The sequence below is a fragment of the Leopardus geoffroyi genome, chromosome C1, assembly GCF_018350155.1.
Source record: "Leopardus geoffroyi isolate Oge1 chromosome C1, O.geoffroyi_Oge1_pat1.0, whole genome shotgun sequence".
Taxonomy (NCBI): Eukaryota; Metazoa; Chordata; class Mammalia; order Carnivora; family Felidae; genus Leopardus; species Leopardus geoffroyi.
In genome coordinates this window covers 55,221,088-55,242,928 of record NC_059328.1, presented here as the reverse complement: position 1 = coordinate 55,242,928, position 21,841 = coordinate 55,221,088, and the positions used below count along the sequence as shown (strand labels likewise).

At 37.6% G+C, this 21,841-nt stretch overlaps 2 protein-coding genes across 37 annotated transcripts in view; both read right to left on the bottom strand.

Annotated features, from left to right (window-relative positions):
- Positions 1 to 7,926, bottom strand: part of DYNLT5 (dynein light chain Tctex-type family member 5) — a 31,264-nt gene extending 23,338 nt beyond the window's left edge. The window contains exons 1-2 of the mRNA XM_045477766.1: positions 6,587 to 7,926; positions 4,473 to 4,594 (exon numbers count right to left, since the gene is read on the bottom strand). Coding sequence (XP_045333722.1) covers positions 4,473 to 4,591 — 119 coding nt within the window. The 5' untranslated portion in view covers positions 4,592 to 4,594; positions 6,587 to 7,926. The remainder of the gene's footprint in view (positions 1 to 4,472; positions 4,595 to 6,586) is intronic.
- Positions 7,927 to 8,023: 97 nt separating this feature from the next.
- The window catches only part of SGIP1 (SH3GL interacting endocytic adaptor 1), a 206,338-nt gene continuing 192,520 nt past the window's right edge, over positions 8,024 to 21,841 (bottom strand). For 35 of the 36 annotated variants that reach the window (XM_045477730.1, XM_045477729.1, XM_045477736.1 and 32 more), the window contains 4 exons: positions 18,951 to 19,153; positions 17,702 to 17,766; positions 16,960 to 17,124; positions 8,024 to 15,928 (listed from right to left, as the gene is read on the bottom strand). In XM_045477730.1, the coding sequence (XP_045333686.1) occupies positions 15,906 to 15,928; positions 16,960 to 17,124; positions 17,702 to 17,766; positions 18,951 to 19,153 (456 nt within the window). In that variant the 3' untranslated portion in view covers positions 8,024 to 15,905. Of the gene's footprint in view, positions 15,929 to 16,959; positions 17,125 to 17,701; positions 17,767 to 17,901; positions 18,008 to 18,950; positions 19,154 to 21,841 lie in introns of those variants that run through there. The other variant, XM_045477751.1, reaches the window with a different exon arrangement.

The following is a 21,841-nucleotide window of genomic DNA, read 5'->3' as shown; positions in this document are numbered from 1 at the left end:
ACCCAAAAAACAAATAACCCAGTGAAGAAATGGGCAGAAAACATGAATAGACACTTCTCTAAAGAAGACATCCGGATGGCCAACAGGCATATGAAAAGATGCTCAACGTCGCTCCTCATCAGGGAAATACATATCAAAACCACACTCAGATATCACCTCACGCCAGTCAGAGTGGCCAAAATGAACAAATCAGGAGACTATAGATGCTGGAGAGGATGCGGAGAAACAGGAACCCTCTTGCACTGTTGGTGGGAATGCAAACTGGTGCAGCCACTCTGGAAAACAGTGTGGAGGTTCCTCAAAAAATTAAAAATAGACCTACCCTATGACCCAGCATAGCACTGCTAGGAATTTACCCAAGGGATACAGGAGTACTGATGCATAGGGGCACTTGTACCCAATGTTTATAGCAGCACTTTCAACAATAGCCAAATTATGGAAAGAGCCTAAATGTCCATCAACTGATGAATGGATAAAGAAATTGTGGTTTATATACACAATGGAGTACTACGTGGTAATGAGAAAGAATGAAATATGGCGCTTTGTAGCAATGTGGATGGAACTGGAGAGTGTTATGCTAAGTGAAATAAGCCATACAGAGAAAGACAGATACCATATGTTTTCACTCTTATGTGGATTCTGAGAAACTTAACAGAAACCCATGGGGGAGGGGAAGGAAAAAAAAAAAAAAGAGGTTTGAGTGGGAGAGAGCCAAAGCATAAGAGACTGTTAAAAACTGAGAACAAACTGAGGGTTGATGGGGGGTGGGAGGGAGGGGAGGGTGGGTGATGGGTATTGAGGAGGGCACCTTTTGGGATGAGCACTGGGTGTTGTATGGAAACCAATTTGACAATAAATTTCATATATTGAAAAAAAAATAAAATAAATGGATTAAAAAAACCAAAAAACAATAATTATAGTGAATATAAATTCAATCTTCCTTTCACAATTCAGAAGGCACTTCAGATATCCATTATGCCCAAAGATCAATGGTAAGAATTAGTTACTACTGTAAAAGACTGTAGACAGAGAAACCAAGAATGGGAGGCTGAATCTATGCTGATCTTACATCACACCCAAGAAGCAGCTTTCCAAGTAGGTCTACTTCCTACTCTTCTTTGCCCTCCTTATCAGTGTGTTTACTGCTATAAAGGCAAATAAGTCCATAATCTAACAAGAGCAACAGACAAGAAAACAGCCAAATCCAGTAGCATGTAGAAGAGAAAAGCAACAGGAGCAGAAAGGAAGAACATCCAACTCAACCCAATCACTGGAAGTGGAAGTGGTTGTAGTTGAGGAGTTAGAGAGAGCTTCCTGGAAAGATGAAGGTGGAGCTAACTCCTCGAGGAGGAGGAGAAGGAAGCCAGAGTGTAAGAAGAGCATTTCAGACAAGGGCACCCCATAGGAAAGCAACATGTGGCAATGGCTGGAGGCAAGACAGAGCACTGAAGGATTATAAATGTGGAAGTTGAGTATGACTGGAGAGTAGGATGCAAGCAGGATAGTGGAGAACACAGTGCTAGACAAGCAGGCAAGGGTCTGTGGATCCTATATAACTTACTCATGATTTAGGACTGTACCCTAGTCATTAAATCATTTCTTGACCTGTAAGCCTCAGTTATTTGATGGTAAAATGGTGAGAATAAGATCTACCTGGGGGGATTAATGCTGGGGAGATTAAATGAGGTAATGTACATAAAAAATGAGCATATTTCAGGATAGGCTTTATACTATTGAAATCAGTTTAATCAAAAATTGTTTTTATTTTTTATTTTTTTTCAACATTTATTTATTTTTGGGACAGAGAGAGACAGAGCATGAACGGGGGAGGGGCAGAGAGAGAGAGGGAGACACAGAATCGGAAACAGGCTCCAGGCTCTGAGCCATCAGCCCAGAGCCTGACGCGGGGCTCGAACTCACGGACCGCGAGATCGTGACCTGGCTGAAGTCGGACGCTTAACCGACTGCGCCACCCAGGTGCCCCCAAAAATTGTTTTTAAATAACTTTCAAATGAAAGGTATGTGCTTTCCCATAAAACTGCAAATTCAAAACAATGTCTTCATTTGATAGCCACTGAGCTTTCGAATTTTTCTAGTTCGTGAAGACTCATTTTGTAAAGGAAAATCACTTGCAGTCTGGTCTCAGTGAGTAAATAGGAGTTAGAGCACAGGATGCAGCCTCCCAAATGGCCTCTGCATTTGCAAAGGTATTTGGAAGCTGGTCATTTGACTTTTAAGGAAAAAGTATTAAAGTAGAGGATCCTTCCTGAATGTTTTGAGGGTTTAAATTTCTAACTTTGAAATACATCAATAAAATTATCAATTAAATGATAACTAGTGAAAAATCTACCCTAATGTGTTGGTAATATGATTTTTGTATTTTTGTTACTTTTGATTTGTATTTATATTTCATCAATTAAAAAAGAATGCTCTCTCTCTAGGGGCACCTGGGTGGCTTGGTCAGTTAAGCAACGGGCTCTTGATTTTGACTCAGGTCATGATCTCAGTGTTTGTGAGCTCCAGCCCTTTGTGGGGCTCTGTGCTGACAGCTCGGAGTCTGGAGCCTGCTTGGAATTCTCTCACCTTCTCTCTCTCCCCCTCCCTCACTCATGTGCAGGTTTTTTTTCCCCCCTCTCTAAATAAATAAATAAACTTAGAAAAGAGCGCTCCCTAATTATTTAAATTTGGCCATGTTCTGATTGTATATGACTTTCTAATTTTCCTTGAAAGGGAAGATGTAAATGAAAAAGATGCAAATAGGAATGACAGTTTAGTCTTCAGATAAGAGCAGGTTTTTTTTTTAATTGCAGAAACATGATTTATGTTAGACTATTATAAATATTTTCTTTTTTTTAAAGGCTTATTTATTTTTGAGAGTGAGAGAGTGGGGTTGGAGCAGAGAGAGAGAGGGAGACACAGAATCCGAAGCGGGCTCCAGACTCTGAGCTGTCAGCACAGAGCCCGACGCAGGGCTTGACCTCACAAGCCATGAGATCATGACCTGAGCCAAAGTTGAATGTTCAACTGACTGAGCCACCCAGGTGCCCTATATTATAAATATTTTCTTGAAAAAAGTTGAATTTAAGCTAACAGTTATTTTAAAATAATTTTATAAAGAACTCTTACACTAACCATAAGAGATTCTTAAAGATAGAGAACAAACTGAGGGCTATGAAGGGAAGCGGGTGGGGGATGGGCTAGATGGGTGATGGCTAGATGGCATTAAGGAGGGCACTTGTTTATGATGAGCCCTGGGTGTTGTATGTAAGTGATGAATCACTGAATTCTATTTCTCAAACCAATATTGCACTCTATAGTAACTAACTAGAACGTAAATACAAATTTGAAAAGAACAAAACCTCTTACACTTAAATTGGGACTAGCAGCCAAAAGGGCTTAGGGTCAGAAGCAAAAGTTGTTGAAGTTAATTTTTCCCCTAGCTTTACTTCTGACATTAGGTGAGATTGCTACTCCATTACATCTCCTATCTGTGAAAAAGGCTGTATTTGTAATCCACAAACATCAGGGTTGGAAAGCGGACTTTTAAATAAGTACATTAATACACTTTGAAAGTGGAAAGATTTGATTTCAGAATTATAATGCAAATCTATTCCAGGTTTTCTGGTTTCTGCTCCACAGAACACACCAGCTCTTGCTGCCCAACCATGGGGATTTCTATACCACATCCTCCAATCCCACAGAAATCGTTAAGAAAGTCTATTATATAAATTCATTGACCTCTGCGTCATATAATTTGCTTTGTTTTCTTCCCAATGGCAGTCAAAAAGAAATGCCATGCAAGTATTAAAAATTAATTAATCTTTTTAAGAGAGCAAATGCAATATGCATCAAGAGCCAAAAAAATGTACTTATTACCCTTTGACCCACTAATCATACTTCTGGAAAGAAAACAAGCAGAAACTTATTATATAGTGAAAAAGAAAAAAAAGTGGAAACAGACTTAAAATGCCCAAGAATTGGGGCATGGCTAACTAGCCCAGAATTATAAACAAAGTATTATGCAGCCATTTAAAGGGAAACTATTGAAAATACATCACGAAATTTGTATAAAATAATGATAAATGCATTATATATATGTATATATACCCTATATAGAGAGAGATTGTAAAATGCAAAATCTATTCATTGATATGATATTGAGGAGAAGAATTTAAGAGACATGTAAGATGCAGCTTATCCACATCGCTTATGGCATTTCTTTTGAGTAGATGATTTTTTGGGGGTGCTCCTTGAAATAGTAAAAAGATGCTGCTGGAATCAACATATCACTTAGATTTTCTCACTCTTGTTTTCTTTCTTTTGTAAAATATAGCCCCAAAAGGTGACCCGAATGTTGTACTTGCCCATTTTCTCTCTTTTTATGTCCCAAAGGAATTTGTTTCTTCTGATAAGCATTATGAATCGGTTTACTCAATAATCAAATTTAGGTTATTAGACATTCAGTTACTCACTTTTTGGTGCACCTGTGAAGTTCTTTCTGCCAGAATTCTCGACCACTTAGAGAAGACATACTTCCCCTTTTCTTCACAGAATGAGCCATTCTGTCTTTAGCAATGTCTGACATCATCATAGCCTATGGAAAGCAACCTTTGTAAAATAGCAGATGGAAGATCTGAAAACATTTTAGTATAACACAGAGACTCATTCTAGATTAAAAAACACAGAATAGGGGCGCCTTGGTGGCTCAGTTGGTTAAGCATCCGACTTCGGCTCAGGTCATGATCTCGCGGTCCGTGAGTTCGAGCCCCGCGTCAGGCTCTGTGCTGACAGCTCAGAGCCCGGAACCTGTTTCAGATTCTGTGTCTCCCTCTCTCTCTGACCTTCCCCCATTCATGCTGTCTCTCCCTGTCTCAAAAATAAATAAACATTAAAAAAAATAAAAAAAAAACTACAAAAAACACAGAATAGTCTTCTACAATTTTTGAATGGGGATGTGCACTTTCCTTGAGAGTAATGAGTACATGTTGTTATTCTGATCAGTATAATTGGAAATATGATAACTCCTCTAACTTTTATCTATGCAATAGTATAATTCACATAAGCAGATATTAAGCTTCAGCTAAATGTTTAATAGCAGAAGAGGTTAAGTCACTGAGAAATGATAGCCTTGTGTGGAAGAAAGATATTCCACGTCAGAAAGCAATATTTTTTATTGCCTCCCCCCCAAATTAATCCTGATAAAAGTTGGCTAATTAATATGTGTTGCTGTTGCTAGTACTTTAAAAATTAAAATTGTCTTCCCCAAAGGGTATTTTTTTCAAGCCAAAGAGATTTACTTTGTAAACAGCACACAGAACTTAACCTTAAGCAAAGTATTTTATTAGAAAACCTACTTCCTTTTCTCAAATGCTTGTCAAAAAGCTGCCAGTAGGAATGAATTCCCAGAATTTAGACTGTAGGTCTACTGTTCTACTGCCTACATAGAAATTTAGATAGTCATTTAAATTATTTTATAATCTGTAAATCTGAGAGCCCTAATAAGGAGACACTGTCCTAGACACTAAAAAGAACTAAAACAGAATCCCTGCTTTCAAGGAGCTGGCAGTTGAGTGGGTAGGGCAGACAAGTATACAATCTAAAAACCTCAGTGTGATCAGTGGCAGAGTAGAGAGGCAAAGGGCACACAGATTTGGCAGAGGTATTGTGTGCTGGAAGGGAGGCAGTGAGGGGTGTGTGTGTGATTGTGTGCCTGTGTGAGTGTGTGCATGAGCGTGAGCATCCCTCTGTGAGTGTGTGCCTGTGCATGTGTCTGTGGGTATGTGCCTGTGTGGGCATGAGTGTGTGAGGCTGTGTGTATGAGTATCAGTGTACATGGGTGTAAGTGTGTGCCTGTGTGTACCCGTGTGTGCCCCCGTGTGTACCCGTGTGTGCCCCTGTGTGTATGAGCTATTGATTATCTGTGCACCCAAGTGAGTGTGTGCCTGTGTGTCTGTGTGTGAGCCTTTGTGTGCTCTGTGTCTGTGTACTGACTGTGGGTGTGCGTCTTGTGTGTGTGTGGTGTGTGAGTGTGGGCATCTGTGTATGCTTGTGTGTATAAGTGTCTGTGTGTATGTCTGTGTATATGAGTATGAGTGCCTACACGTGTCTATGCGTGTGGTAGGGCACACTCAACCTCATTAAGCGGGTCATTCAGGTTCTGATCCAAAGTGACACAGATAGACCTTGGTCTGCTCACTCGTTTCCAGAGTTGGGATCTAGAGGTCCCCAGAGGTGTGGCCGCCCAGTGTTGCCGGGCCTCAGGAAGACTGCAGAGGACTCATCGCTCTCAAGGAGCAGACCAAGCTGGCCAGCTCTGTACTAGTCATCACCCTAAAGCTCAGACATGCAGGAGGTCCGAAGGGGGAGGGGGGTGGATGGGGTGGGGACGAAAGGCCAAGACTTACTTCCAGTGATTTGGGGCCACTTTCTCCCATTTGTCGTGGGGAGGAGGGGTAGGCTTCAGGGAGGCCAAGGCCAGCGCAGACAGGCCATTTCTTACCACAGGGCCCTCCCTCCTCGGCAACCCTCCCACCTGCTGTATCTTCTCCTCTCCCACCCCCAGGCGCCGCGGAGAATGAGCGCTTACCCACAGCAGCGCTGGAGCCGCGGCTCCGCCAGGGGCCTCCTGGACCTCCCTCTCCTCCACTGCGGGAGCCTGCGGCGCACGGCGAGGCTGCCGCCGCCCGCGTCTCCCTCCGCCTGCGGCCGCCCGCGCACTCCCCGTGTGCTCCGCGCCTGGTCTCCAGGGTGACTTCCTCAAACAGATTCCTCTGCCCGCCCGGGGAGGGTCATAGTAGCTGCGTGGTCCTCTGAGCTGCCCTAAGGATTAAGGATCTCATCGTCTCTGCCCAGCGGAGGACGCCCTGAGCCCGTTTGTGTCCCGGGGTGGCTGTGAGCTGGAGGGAACCGGTTCATCCTACGGCGAGGTCCTCTGGGACCCAAGCAGCAGCCCACGGAGCCCTCATCCAGGTCCCTTTTCCCTGAACGCCAGGGGCAGGAGTGCGGTTTCCTGGGGCAGGAAATCTGAGGCACAGAGAGAAAGTAGAGCCCCCCCTTCGCTTTCCCAGATCCCTGAGGCTCCAAGGTACAGATATGCCATCAGAGGGATAATTTGTTGAGAGCTAATATTTACCAGATACTTGGAAAACAACTTCCGTTTTATTTAGTTGTCCCAACAACTCTGTCAAGGGAAGATTGTTAACCTTTTACAGATAGAGAAAATTGAGATTCTGAGATCTTAAATAACATGGTCAGGGCCGTGCAGCGTATGGATTTATCTCCTGTGCCTTGTAAATACGGCTCCTTCACTTTCCTTAACAGTTCTCTTCCCAACCTCTTAAAGTTTAAGAAGCTTTGAAATGGAGGCTGTTTGGGCTTGAGGACCCACCTGCCGTATCTAATAGGCCCTTCGTCCTTAATTTCCTTAATAATTAACTCCAAGCTCCTTCTCTCAACCCAAAGCAAACAAACCAAACCCTTGAAAGAACCTTACATAGTGCACAATCACTGGAGAGAGAAATAAAATAATGCCTCTAAGTCACTAGCTTGGCACATGTCCCTTGATTGAGTGCTCAGTGCAGTCAGCATTAGCTTACAATAGCAATACACTGGGATAACCGTAGAGCCAGAGAAAGATCAGTAAAGTGTTCTGGTTCCATCCCAATCCCTATTCATAGACAAATAAGAACAGGAAAGGATTGTTTATTGAGTGTCTACTATGTAGTAGGCAGGAACTATTAGGTGACTGATAAAGATTATCTCATTTAAACTGTTCGTTAGCCCCATGATAAAGGGACATTAACTCCATTTTTTTTTTTTTTTTTTTTTAAGATAAGAATGAAGAATCATTGAGTAGCATGCTCAAGCCTGTAGTTAAATCACGGAGCTGGATTTGTCCAACTCTAAAACTTTTGCACTGTGCCAAACCTTTCGCCCGCTTTGCCCACCCTAAACATGTGACAGCACTTTCCAGAAATATGATAAAATTTTAAGCGGCTGCTGATAAAAGAGGTTCACAACTCAATTTATTTTTAGAGTTTTCATTTATTTTTCAGAAAAAAAAATCACATGTAAATAACAACTTACTCAGATATTTCATCTTGATCTCATGTATAATTAAACTTTGTTCTGAAACGGGAACCCTTGTTGCAGTAATGTGTCATGATAAATAATTGCATATTCAGGATTTGTGAAATGGGTGATCGGGAAAATTATGACAGAAAAAACATTTGTAAAAATCATTATTTACAAAAAAAATGATATCCACACCTTTTCTAACTCATAAGGCAAGTAACGTTAAAATGTTCTCATGATTATCTTCAAGAAATCAGTACTACACATTCACGTCACCATTGCTCAACAGCGAGCTTTGCTGCAGCCAGCCCTTGCTTCTTTTGCTGTTTCTCTTCTTGAGCACAGCGCAGAAGCAGTAAAGCTTTCATCATAGACAAAGCAGTAACTGCTATGGGAATAAAAGTACTCTCTGTTGAATTACAACACGTAGGAAAAAGAGCCAGGCATCAACTTTTTAACAAGATTTTAAAAATATACTTGAGTATTTTAATCCACAATGTCTTTTATAAATATTTTATGCTCAAGGAATTTTGTGAAATTATATACTCCGTACAGGTCATAAAGAAATTCAGCTTACTGTTGCTATAAAGCTCATGGGGGGAATTCTAAATAAAGGCTACCACCAGCTGAAATTCAAGTATATACGAACAGCATTTTCCTTAAGAAAGACAACTGACTGAATTTTATTACATTTAGAAACACAGGAAAATTTCTCTGACATTCTTTTCCTAATCTCTCTTATTGTTAAAGTAAAAAAAAAATGGATGACACTTAGTAGACATGAACATTAAAATCTGATCATTTCATTCATAGATTTTTTTTTCCTACGGAAAGTGAAAAATTAAAAAAAATTGTATATTGAAACCCAACAATATTCAAACAGTTAAAAAAAAGCCAGCTCTATAAATGACTGCTTAGCCTGTAGTGAAGCTCTACTCATAGATAAGATTAGCATATCATCATACCAACACTTGGCTTTTTCCAGAAAATGTATTCAACAACAATTTTCCAACTCTCTTAAATTGAGAGAGAAACAGACAGATCAGACAGGAGCCAATCTCTTTCATGCACATCCATTTAACAAAGCAAGAATTCAATACTGACCTGCAAAACCAACACAGCTATAAGAATTATCATCCTATCACCTCTCACAAGGAAAAGAAAACAATCTGGCTTTGGACCTTGGGACAGTGATCCCAGCGATAGTTATTTGGTGTATTATTTAAAATAGTTTAAAGTAATGATGTATGTATGAATAACACTAAGCATTAGTTTTGCCAAAAAAAAGACAAAAGGTGGAGAAAATGTCAATGAAGTAATATACAGCTGAACAAATGAGATGGAATTAACATTCACATGATACACTCATTCGATGGAATATTTTAAAATGATAAATGGCTGGTCATCTATCAAGCTGATTCACAAACTCTGAATGAATTAAAAATTGAGCTATATTTAGAGAAGTGTAAAGTGATTTCAGCTCTATTCTGAATCAGTTTGTCCAGGAATTTTTTTAAAGGAATTTTGCTGATTTTGAGTAAAAACAATTGATTTGCAAAATAAAGCATAGCAAAAAAAGAACTGTAAAATGCTTATTAATAGAGTGTCCAGTTCTGCAAAATCCTTGCTAAATAATGTATCCCTCTCATTTAAAAAAATGTTTTTACATAGTTTCTAACAAGATTATGTAAAAATGCTGTCAGTGTTGAGATATCATGATTCAATTTCTTAAAGCTGTTTAATAAAATATTATCAAAGGTTGTCCATTAGCAGTAATTCCACTCTGTAAAGAATTTGGATTGTTTTCAACAGATGGCAGCCTGATGTGCTGGTCATTAGTACAGACCTTAAACATGATACTTAAAAAATTAATATACTAAAACAACTTCATTGTTTTATTTTGAATATTTTAGGGGATAAAGTTAAATTCACTAAGATATACTAATGAAACTTAAAATAAATACTAATTGATTTGAAATGGTAGGGATTTTTCAAAGACCCAGAAGCATCCTTTCAAAACATTCCTGGTTGTATTATTTGCAGTCCTTGAAGGATATGTTAGCTGGTGTTAAAAAGAAAACTTTTCTCAAGTTTCTTCAAGGTGTGTTTGGGAAAAAAAAAAGTGTTTTTGTGATTTAATAACTTTCTTAAGCTTCATTAAAACACTGACCTTTATTATCAATGTCCGAGGGGTGGGGACTATGGCATAGGATCATGTATTCGCAGGCCACTGTGAACATTTGTCAGAACCAGTAGACCGGGACACAATTTGGAAAATACTGGAATATAGGTGAATGCAGTAGAAGTTTCCATTACTTATTTTTCTTTCAGTTTCAAGTGACACATAAAAATATATTTGCTTCTCATTGAAACATCTGTTCTTATAAGCTTAAAGATGTATTTAGAACAAGCAATCTACTATCCTAGGGATAGAAGGAGACAATCGAAAATACTATAAGTCAAAGGAAAAATAACTTTAGAAGTTATACGTGGAGAATAAATTATTATACTTATGGTGAATGTCAATAAGGAGGTGCCTTTCTCTCACAAGAATACTCGTTGAAGATAGAAATCAGATATTAAACATGAGGGATAATGAAGAGGTATGACCATGATCACCTTAATAGACCCGAAAATTTGACATTCCTTCAAGAAGAATATTTCAGTTTGAATTAGATATTAAAATTGCAACTCTAGCCTACAGAAGACGACAGAACATCAAAGCAATGACATAAAGAAAAGCTAGTGGGTTTTCGTTTGTTGTTTGTTTTTTAATATTTGGAGATTTAAATATAGGACTCCTACCTCATTTTTCCTCCATACACTCCATGCACAAAATATAATGTAATGGCGTCCATGTTTAATTCATGAGTGAGGGAATGGCATTTAGATGCTGTTTGCTAAATGGGAAAAAAAAAAACCCCACAAAAGAAGCAGGAAAATCTAATAAAGCCTCAAGACAGAAGTGCACATAGTAAAAGGTAGTGGGGGGGGGGATCATCGGAACACTCTTTAATCAATGTAACATAGATTAATTTGTCCATTTGTATCAACAATTTAATTTGACTTATTTCAAGGAAACATCATTTTTACTTATATTAACTTTTGAAGCAATATTTAGAGATCACCCACCTTTTGATATCATAACAAAATTATACTTGCATTGAAAAAAATTGCTGGTCAAAAAACCATGTAGCAAAATGAATATATTTAAACTGAATGGGATTTTGCTGAATGCACAATCTAAGGAAAAAGAAGGCTTAAAAAAATAGCAAACTCCACAACTCGTCTTCTTAGTAGATATCTGCACATTTTACTGTGTCATTCAAATTTAATTGACAGCGTGGTTATTTCGGAAAAAAAAATAAAGGAAAAATAAAAATGACTGGTGCAACTCCTATAGAATGACACCAGTCCATGCTTATACAGCATCCAGTTCAAAGACCTACAAAATAAATAGGGTCAACTCACAAGTTACATATCTGTCTGAATGTCTCTTGCAAGGAGGAAGACATTTATTAGGACTCTGTATTTGCAATGAGTGAGAACTTGCAGTCTCCCTACAGTTTCTCTTACTCTTTTAAGACATTGATGAAAAGGACAGAAATATGAAAATGAGAGAATGAATTTCAAGCCACTTTGACACAGAGATAGCATAACAGGAGAACTCTAAGCAACTCTAGAAAAAGCCCTGAATCTTTTTTTTTTTTTTTAAGATTGGAGAAAGTTAAATGGACTGAGTGAAAAAATAAGCTCACTAGAAAAGTGATATTTGACTTACAGTTAATGCCTAAAATCTGATAAAATGTCATAACTAAGAAGGACCTCAGACATCTATTAGGGCAGTGATTCTCAAAATTTGGGTGCTTGTCAAAATACATATTACTAAATAGTATCCCTAGAGATTTATTCATTCAATGTAAACTTATTGATGTGCTACTATCTTCTAAGCTCTGGGGATGTGGTGGTGACTGAGCCCAAATCATTGTCCTTTAAATGAATGTTAATGCAAACAGTCCAAAAGTCATAATTTGAGAAACATACTCTTTTCCAACAATTTTGCTATTAGAATTACCCATATTTTGATACTAATTTTTCATAGCACCTTTTAACCTTGGGATTCAAATGGAATATGTAGAATTTATTTCCCAGAATGAACAAGCAAAACTGGCCAGCGGCTCCCTCTGCAGTCAAGATAACTGGGTTACTTCCAGCTTCTGTGTCACTTTGGGCAAATTAATTAATCTAAGCCTCAATGTCATCATTTGTAAAATAGGAATTAAAAAGAGTACTTACAACATTTGGGTTGATATAAGGATTAAATGAGCTAATATCTATATTGATTGGTATATGGTAAGCACTCCAGTAAGTATAAATTTTTATTATACATCAGTCAATCACTGTGATTGTACAAGTTTTCTTATGAACCCCCCCCAAGTGGATCCATCTGAGTCTAGTAGAATCATGGAACTTCAGAGGCGGGAAAAATTTTATAGATTGTTGATACGTTATGATGGTGTTTAAATAGTGTTGGTTGGGGGGGGGGCACAGATTTAAACTGCTGAAGGAACTCATTCATGGCTTTGAACTGTTTTGTCTAACAGAATTCCATGTGCAACTTTAGTAGAAAAAAGTCCTGCTGTTAAGAAAAGCTTGAAAATCACTGGCAATCCCAATCCTTCATTCTAAGGATGAGAAACTGAGAAGGGTAGTGATTTGTCCAACATCACACAGCAGGAGTTAGTGGTAGAGTTAATGTAGTTACCAGGCTTCTTTAAAGAAGATTTAGAAATGACAATGTGTAAAATTATTGCCTCAAACGCTTTGCAGATTAAGATTGAGTACAAATACATAAAAACAAAAATAAAGCATCTCTATTTACTGAAAACCATTTGAAATGTCGACATTCTTTCTCTATAGGTTAAATATGTTCCCAAATACCATACAGTGACTTTTCAGTTTGGCTGTAAGTGTAGAGAAGAACAGAGCTCTAAAAATAATTAAAAATTTAATTCTTAGGAATTATAAATTCCAACTATGGTAAAATTCAGACTAATTCTTAATAAGAATTTATTTTAAAAATATCAAGAAAATATGGAATTTATTTTAAAAAGAAAAACATACTTTCCATGTTGTCAAAATAAAGCAATATCATTCATACTTTCTATCTTGTTAGAACAGAAACTTTTAAAATCATAAATCTCAGGAAATGGTGTTCTGGTTATTGAGAACTCTTGCTTTTTATTTTAACCCCTGGTATTGAAAATATTACTATATACTTGCCCATTTTGTTTAATTTTAGGAATTGATAATGAACCTGACTTAATGTTGTTGTTGTTTTTTTTTCAATAGCAGAGACTCTTGCATTGTCTAGGATTATTTTTCCTAATGTGAATTCCTATTGTACAGTACTATAGACACAGGTATAACAGGTATAAATTATAAGTTTGAAAAAAAGCCCACCAGAATCTAAATCCCTGATATGAGTTTGTTGTGTTATTCTTTGACCTATTTTCTGAAAGGAGAAGGATGTATTCTCTAATGAGGTTCTGGTTATTGAAAGTTTAATAATTATGAAGCCAATGACTTCCATTCTGTTTCACAAAGCCTAATTAAGGGATCATAAGAGATCTCCATAGTTTCAAATTTAGTTCCTGGAAACATTTGAATAATGTTAGAAATTATTGTAATCTATGTTTTAAATTATATTTTTTACAATATCAACAAAATTACTCTGAAAAAAAACCCCTTGTGCTTAATTACTAATTCACGCTAGAACTATATAAAATAAAATATAAAGAGCAAGACATAAGAACCAGTAATATTTACACATTTTTAATATGCTTTGTACTAATAATATTCAATATGTTTTCTCATGAATTACTTAAAAACGCATTTTTATATTTGTATGTTGGATAATTCTCAATTATCTTACCTACAACTATCTGCTTATTCTCCATTGGTTTCAGTGTTCAAAGTTTTCCCTATGTTTTATGGGAGTGAAAAGTTTGCATTTTCTATTTTGGTTTCAAAATCAAATTGAGTATCTTTACTTAAAATGAGTATATTAATAATTTGTTCAAAAAACTTCAATACCAGACTATTTGGGGAGCCAACTGAGAGTGTTTGGATAGTAGGAATTCTTCTGAGGTGAAACAGACCTTTTTGAACATTCTCTTGGTAGCAAGCACTGATTGAGAAGTACAAATATTAATTTAAAAAGTTCCACTATAAACAATTGCCAGTCACAATCTCTTTTTAAAAGTAAGACTTACAAAATTTAATTTGATTCTAAAATTTAAAGGGCTAACGATTCTTTGTCAAATATAAGTGAATGTAAAACTTAACAACTAATGATAAATATAACAGCTTAATAATTAGTTATTTAACAGTGTAACTTAGAATAAGAATTGGTTCATGTGTAAAGAAAGCTCTATGACTTAAAGGGAGTTTTATATTTTCAGATGGTAGAGGAGGGAGGTTTTACAACTGTGACCCACCCCTGAGGAAGTGCTTCTCCATTCTGAATCCCCCCAGTGTGAGGACAGACTGAGTAATTACAGTTTTAATCACACCTTGCAACAATGAAATCATGACATAAATTTTTGATAACTTTCTTCCTGGTTCCCTAAGAGCGGCAACGATTTATAGTTAGTTACATATGATGAATCTTAGCCAAAAGGAAATTTATTGTACAATAATGTGGATAGAATCTCATAATCTCATTTATAAAGCTTGTTTTTTTTTCCTTCCCAAATGATATAAATGATGATGATTAAAATTTTCCTTCTGGACTTAAATAGGGAACTAAATTTTTTTTTTTTATGAGATTTCAATCTTAGTGTTTTGATTCCTGAAAGAGAAAGATATGTGACCATTCTCCATGCTAGATGGGAGAGACTCTGTTCATAGTAATTGTGCAAAAGCTGTTAACCAGTTCACCTATGGAAAGTTTTGAAATTTTAAAATCACAATTTTGGCTTTAGTCTGATATTATTCAGCAAATCTCCACATTTGCTAAACTGTAGAGAGAGGGGGGCAAGGTTAAGACTTGAACATCTTCTCTACTCTTGGTTAGAATTTCATACACTTAAACTTTAAATATGAATTGCTTTCCCTTTTTACACAAGTTATAAAAATAAGAGGTCCTGTTTACACAGTTTGCATTTTTATGAAATTTGCAGTTTGAAAAAAAAGCTTTTTAAAAAGTGGTAATTAATGCTTTTCTTGAATATGCTGTAACTTTAGAATTTTTTTTTCTGAAATAGTTTCTGAATTTAACCCACTAAATATTTGAAGATAGAATTTTTATTTAGCACTAGAGTAAAACATACTAAGGATTGAAGAAAAGAAGTTTTTTTTTTCCTGGTTCCACTTAATTTTCTTTGTATGTGGCACCCCCTTTATGACAGCTATCAATATTATATGTAAATTTTATATATTGACAAAATGCAATCTACCTCTGTAAGCATTGTGCCATTCAACAGTACTACTATTAAATTTACATACCACAGTTGAAATTACATCCATTTCAGGAATGGTAAAATGCTAAAACTCAAGTGTCTAACTGCCTTACTGGAATGAGTACAATTTACAAATACAATAATTACATTTTAAAACCATTAACAATATTACACCTAGAAGTAAATACTGTAAGACTGGTCACCATGGTATTGTGTGAGGGAAATCATTGCTGAAAGTCACTGACATTTCCAGCAGATATATCCCGAGTGCAGATTTTGGTTTGTTTTCATCAAACCAAAATTAAAACCTGTTTCTCATACAACAGTTCTCCATTATATGAATCCTCCAAATCCTTGCATATGATTTTATTAGTTATCTGCCAAGTATTTTCCTGCAAAACAAAACAACATATCAGCAGGTTACCTTCCATAATGTGATTATTATATGGGGGCAACATTTTTATTCTTCCTGCCCTACCACTAGAAGCTAATCGCTGCATCTTGAGGAGAGCAATACTAGTATCAAATATGTGCAATTTTTTAAGTTTTCAATTTCCCAGCCCAGCAAGTTGTCTTTTCACATTTCCGTGAATGAATCCTTTGCAGAGGTTTAGGTTTTAGGATAGGGTGGAGGATTTGTTCCCGGATGTGGGAACCCAACTTGTTACAGGAATAGTAACCATATAACCTGGGTCATTTTTGACAGTGAAAGGGCTATAACTGATAATTACACGAGTATAGCAGGCATAAAAACCAGCAAGTCATTGATATCTTGTTATCCCAGCAAGTCATTGATAAGTATAATCACCCTAGTATTGGGGACTCCTTTGCCAACCAACTATTATATATGCAAAAACCTGTCTCACGGCCATTGCAGCTCATGGGCAACCATTGCTGATACCTGGCCTAGATTCTTTAAGGGTACTTATATTAAAGTGAAAGATAGATCTTCTCAGATCTCAGCTATGCCTAACAAGTCTAAAACCTATGAAGTCCTGTTGGAGAAAAAGTTTTCAGTTAAGAGGTAAATTCAAAGGCAAATAGCATTTATTTTGTTTGCCTATATATATATATATATATATATATATATATATGTATATATATATGTAAAAGTAGGATTTACTCCATTAACCGTAGTGTATACATGTATATAATGGGAATGACTGGTCATCCCTGCATAAGAAACAGAACCAGAGGCATGATAAATAGTCAGGGCCTTTCTAATTTCTGATTTCCAGTTTATCATCCCATTTTTACCTCATTCTATAATTGGTTTGCTTTCTAACTGGGATGAGAAATGGGGATTGGGAGTGGGGAAGAGGAAAAGAAAGAAGATAAGCAAATCAGACACTATTCCTTCTTAAGAAAGAGTAGCTACAGCAACACTATTTTTGCAAATGAAACTCACAGGATACCCACTTACCTGCAGCAAATCTTTTCTTGATAAGTGAAAACCGATACCCTGCTCCAACAAGTTCAATGTCACAACCAGAAAGGGTGCTTCCTTCACTTGTGAACTGCACAACCAATGGGGAAGGTTTGCTTGGGCCTTCAGATAACTGAAATCTTGCCAATAAAGAACCCACCCCTAAGAAAAGAGTATCATTACAAGATAACAGTCAATACAACATGATGGATATAGTTTGGGAAATTGTATTCAAAAGTTAACATACACAATCTAACTTACTAGACAATAGTATATGTTTCAGTGACAAAATGGTAATGAATGAAATTTATCATGAAATATTATGAGGAACTCCTTTTTGCACACTGATGAAAGTGTAACTCAGCCAAACGGTACTCCAAAATTTGGGAGCATGATACTTGGAAGGCAATGTATTTTCCAAGCTATGATTAATATCACAAGAAAGTAAGAAATACCTAAACTAGCAGAGAGTTGAGATCTGATACAAAATGAAAACATGTCTCATGAAAAGCTCTTCTCTGAAGAATAGTCTGTTTGATGTGGGGGTGGACAGAAAAGGGGAAGTAGAGGATTCATGCAGGAATTATTTGCTTTTATTGGTTGAAATAAGTATATACCAAAGTGAAGTGAAATATTTTGCTTGTTTTCAATCTAAGTGTATTTTTGCTAATAGTTTGCTAACACCTGAAAGTTATTTCAGCCTTAAATATTAATTAAAATAAGCCTACAATGACATTACCTCCATTTTCTGACTTCTGAGAAATATCAGGAATCTTCCACAATATTCTCTGTTGTTCAGCATTCCTATAAATAAAATAGGTAAAAGGCTTTTGCATAGGCAAAGGTTTTTGTCTAATGGATGCCATATTTTTTCTAGATAGTGCTAACTTAAAAAAATGAATCTTGAAAATGTTAACTACAATTTATGCTTTATCTATCTACCTACGTACCTATCTATGCATCCATCCATCCATCCATGCATCCATCTATCCATCCATCTATAATTCTCTCTTTTTTCTGTTCCTTATTGTAACTAGCCACAACACTGTCAGATAGGAAAACATGTAGAAGACAGGCAGTTATTTGACACAGCTACTGAAAACACAGATGAGAAATGTTAACCAATTAATCCAGATAACTTAAGTTGGAGCTATCATATGGCTGACTTTCTTTTTAATGTTCTCCTTTTTGCTTCTAAGAATCACATGGAAAAACTAGAGTAATTTTTTTCTAAGAGAACAAGTTCTTTTTAACAACTGCTATCGGTACACAGTGTCTATTCAGTATCTGTTCCCATACCTTCTCTAGTGGTGTCTTTTTATAGCTCAGAAGGCTATAAAACAAAACCCTACATTTCTTCGACACCCCTGTAGTTAGGGTCCTAGATGCATGTTAGGGTCTACCAATTACATGCACTGCTTGAGATTTGGAGGATAGAAGGGAGGCAGAGGCCATTCTCCTGCCACTTTCGTGGCTGTTTTCTGCTGACCAGTAACCCAACTGAGATGTGGGGATCTTCTAACAAAGTGTTCCATACAGCCCAGGCTCCAGTTCTGTGAGTGTTGAGAAGTAGTTAAGGCAGTGCCGGTAGGAACTTTCTTATCCTTGGATCAACATGGCAGCAGTGAGTTCTTGAATTCAATGGCTCCATGGGCAGCTTCCTGGTATTTATGCTTCTTGGTTGTGGCCGAGGTAGCAGCTTCCCTAGCAGGCCAGTTCTGCAGTGTTCTGGGAAACATTCTTGGAGATCCAGCCTAAAGCTTATTCCTCTAGCACTTCCACCATCGTGTGAGCATCTGAATCCCTGTGTTAAATCATTTTCTGCTTAAAATAACAGAACAGAATGGTTGCTGTTTCCTGCTCTGAACCCTGACACATAGGCCTGCTGTGATCTCCTCCTGTAGGAAACACAAATGCTAAGAAGTCTGTGATCCCTTTGCCCAGAAAGAGCCCATTGATAAAGAGGAAGGGGACTGGGGTCTCCTTACCAGACTGCTGGTGGGAGAACGGCCTGGAGCTTGGTTACCCCTCCATCTATGGGGACCAGGAACTGCACGTTGTTGAGGGCCACCGCAGTTGTCATTGCATCCGTATTGTATTTGTAATCTATGCGCAGGTCAGTGCTTGCTGGCTCACACCGCCAGTTCACTGCCAGGTTCAGGGGTGTGGACTGAATGCCCTGGGCAGACACCTTGCCAAACGATAGCAAAGAGAATATTTAAGACTCGACCACTAATCTGAGACAAAGCTAGAAGCTCTGACTATCTCCCATGGGAATACTCTTAACTATAAAATGTCACAATGTTGTCAGTGCTGTTTACAAATGAGCCCTCAATAAATTATCACTGTGAAGGGTGCCCTGTGAAAGAGAGATGGGTGCTACAGGTAAATTGTTATAGGTTAAAAACATAAAATCTCCATAGCACTTTAGAGTTTACAATCACTTTAGGTCAGTTAGGGAGGTGTTTAGGAGCTGGTTAGGAGCTGAGGCCAAGGAGTCAAGTCTTGGATCTGAGTTCTGACTGTTACTTACAAGCAGATCTTGGACCAGTCACTAAACCTCTCTGAGCCTTAGTTATTTCTTCATCTGCCAAAGGGGAATTATAATAATAATATCCACCCCTAGAGTTGTCAGGAAAATCGAAGACATTTTACGTGAAACAGTCAGCATAGTGCCTAGCACTTAGTAAAAGCATTAGTGTTTTCACACAGATTACCTGCTGATACTCTCGTACTTTCTCTTCACAACATACCAGCGAGTTAGACAAAGCAGATTATTATTACTCCTTTGGGATCTGCCAGAGTGAGGACTTGAACCCAGGTCCTCTAATTAGAATGGGTACATTGTACCGTCTCCTGTCAATTCTAGCTAGAATCAACGATGAATTTGACCAAGGAAAAGCCACATTTGCAGAATCAAAAATATTGTCTTATCTAAAGACAAAAATACCAACTTGATTTCTGGGTCCACAGTGAGTTCACAATGTTACTACGTCTCGATTGTTCACTGTGATGGTACTCTAGGAGACTTCTTTAACCAGCACACATACATATACTGCAGGGTCTGTGTGCGTGACGTCTATGCCCTTGCAGTCATTTTTGTTTTTAAGTTTATTTAGAGAGAGAGAGTGTGCGTGTGTGAGCTGGTGTGGGGCAGAGAGAGGGAGGCAGAGAATCCCAAGCAGAGCCCAACATGGGGCTGTCTCACTAACAGTGAGATCATGACCTGAACCTAAATCAAAAATTGGACGCTAAACCAACTGAGCCACCCAGGCGTTCCATGCCCTTCCAGTTTTTTTGTGTGGAGTATGAGTTTTGCCAATTTTAAAGACTATAAACAGCTGGCTATTGGCCTAGCATTGCTCACACATAGGGACACCATGGGGAAGGGGCCTGAGGGCAGGTTGAGCTCAGAAGGCAGCAGTGGTTGCTACAGAAACAAGCCCAGATATGGGTTCTTTTATAGAATGACAGACATGGTTTTCAATGACAAATTTAGTTAGATAACTATTATAAGTTTTTATACTTGAAATATTTTTAGCGGCACAAGCCTCTGCAAATGAACTATGCTTTGAAAATGTGTTATATAAGGTAAATCAAAAGCACAGCAGACTGACCCTTCCCTGCCTGTTTCTGCCCTCTATCTCAGTGGTAGTTCTTGACTTCACAGTGGCTCTTCTACCCAGTGACAAGTGCTTTTTGAATTTGTACAGGTGTGTTTTTGATTGGATGCTCCTGGTGGCCAAAAAATAAACATGCTGAGATTTTAAGGCAATCCCACAACATGCTTGCTGTGATTCCCACCCAATTCCTTGGATGGTTGGAAAACAGTATGACCACAACTAAACAACAAATGGGATTCCTCAGAGCTCACTTTAAAACAAAACGGCAGGCCTAGGGCTACTTATATTTTACAAATACTTTGAAATATATTAGGCTATTAATCCCTCTCAACAACCTATAAAACATCTAGGTAGGACTGTTATTCAGCATAGTGTTGGAAGTCCTCAGAAATCAGACAACACAAAGAAATAAAAGGCATCCAAATCAGCAAGGAGGAAGTCAAATTCTCACTCTTCACAGATGACATGATACTCTATGTGGAAAACTCAAAGAGTCCATGAATAGCCTGCTAGAACTGATCCATGAATTCAGCAAAGTCGCAGAATATAAGATCAACATACAGAAACTGCATTTCTATACGCCAGTAATGAAGCAGCAGAAAGAAATCAATTTACAATTGCACCAAAAACCATAAAATACCTAGGAATACACCTAACCAAAGAGGTGAAAAGTCTATACACTGAAAACTATAGAAAGCTTATGAAAGAAAATGAAGAAGATGCACAAAAAAAGTGGAAAAACATTCCATGCTCATGGATTGGAAGAACAAATATTGTTAAAATGTCTACACCATCCAAAGCAATCTACATATTCAGTGAAATTCCTATCAAAATAACACTAGCATTCTTCACAGAAAAAACAACCCTAAAATTTGTATGGCACCAGAAAAGACCCCAAACAGCCAAAGCAATCCTGAAAAAGAAAACCAAAGCTGGAAGCATCACAGTTCTGGACCTCAAGCTGTATTACAAAGCTGTAATCATCAAGACAGTATGGTACTGGCACAAAAAACAGACACTCAGATCAATGGATCAGAATAGAGAACCCAGAAATGGACCCACAAACGTATGGCCAACTAATCTTTGACAAATCAGGAAAGAATATCCAATGGAATAAAGACAGTCCTCAGACTGGGACCTCATCAAAATAAAAAGCTTCTGCACAGCAAAGGAAACAATCAGCAAAACTAAAAGGCAACCGAGAGAATGGGAGAAGATATTTGCAAACGACATATCAGATAAAGGGTTAGTATCCA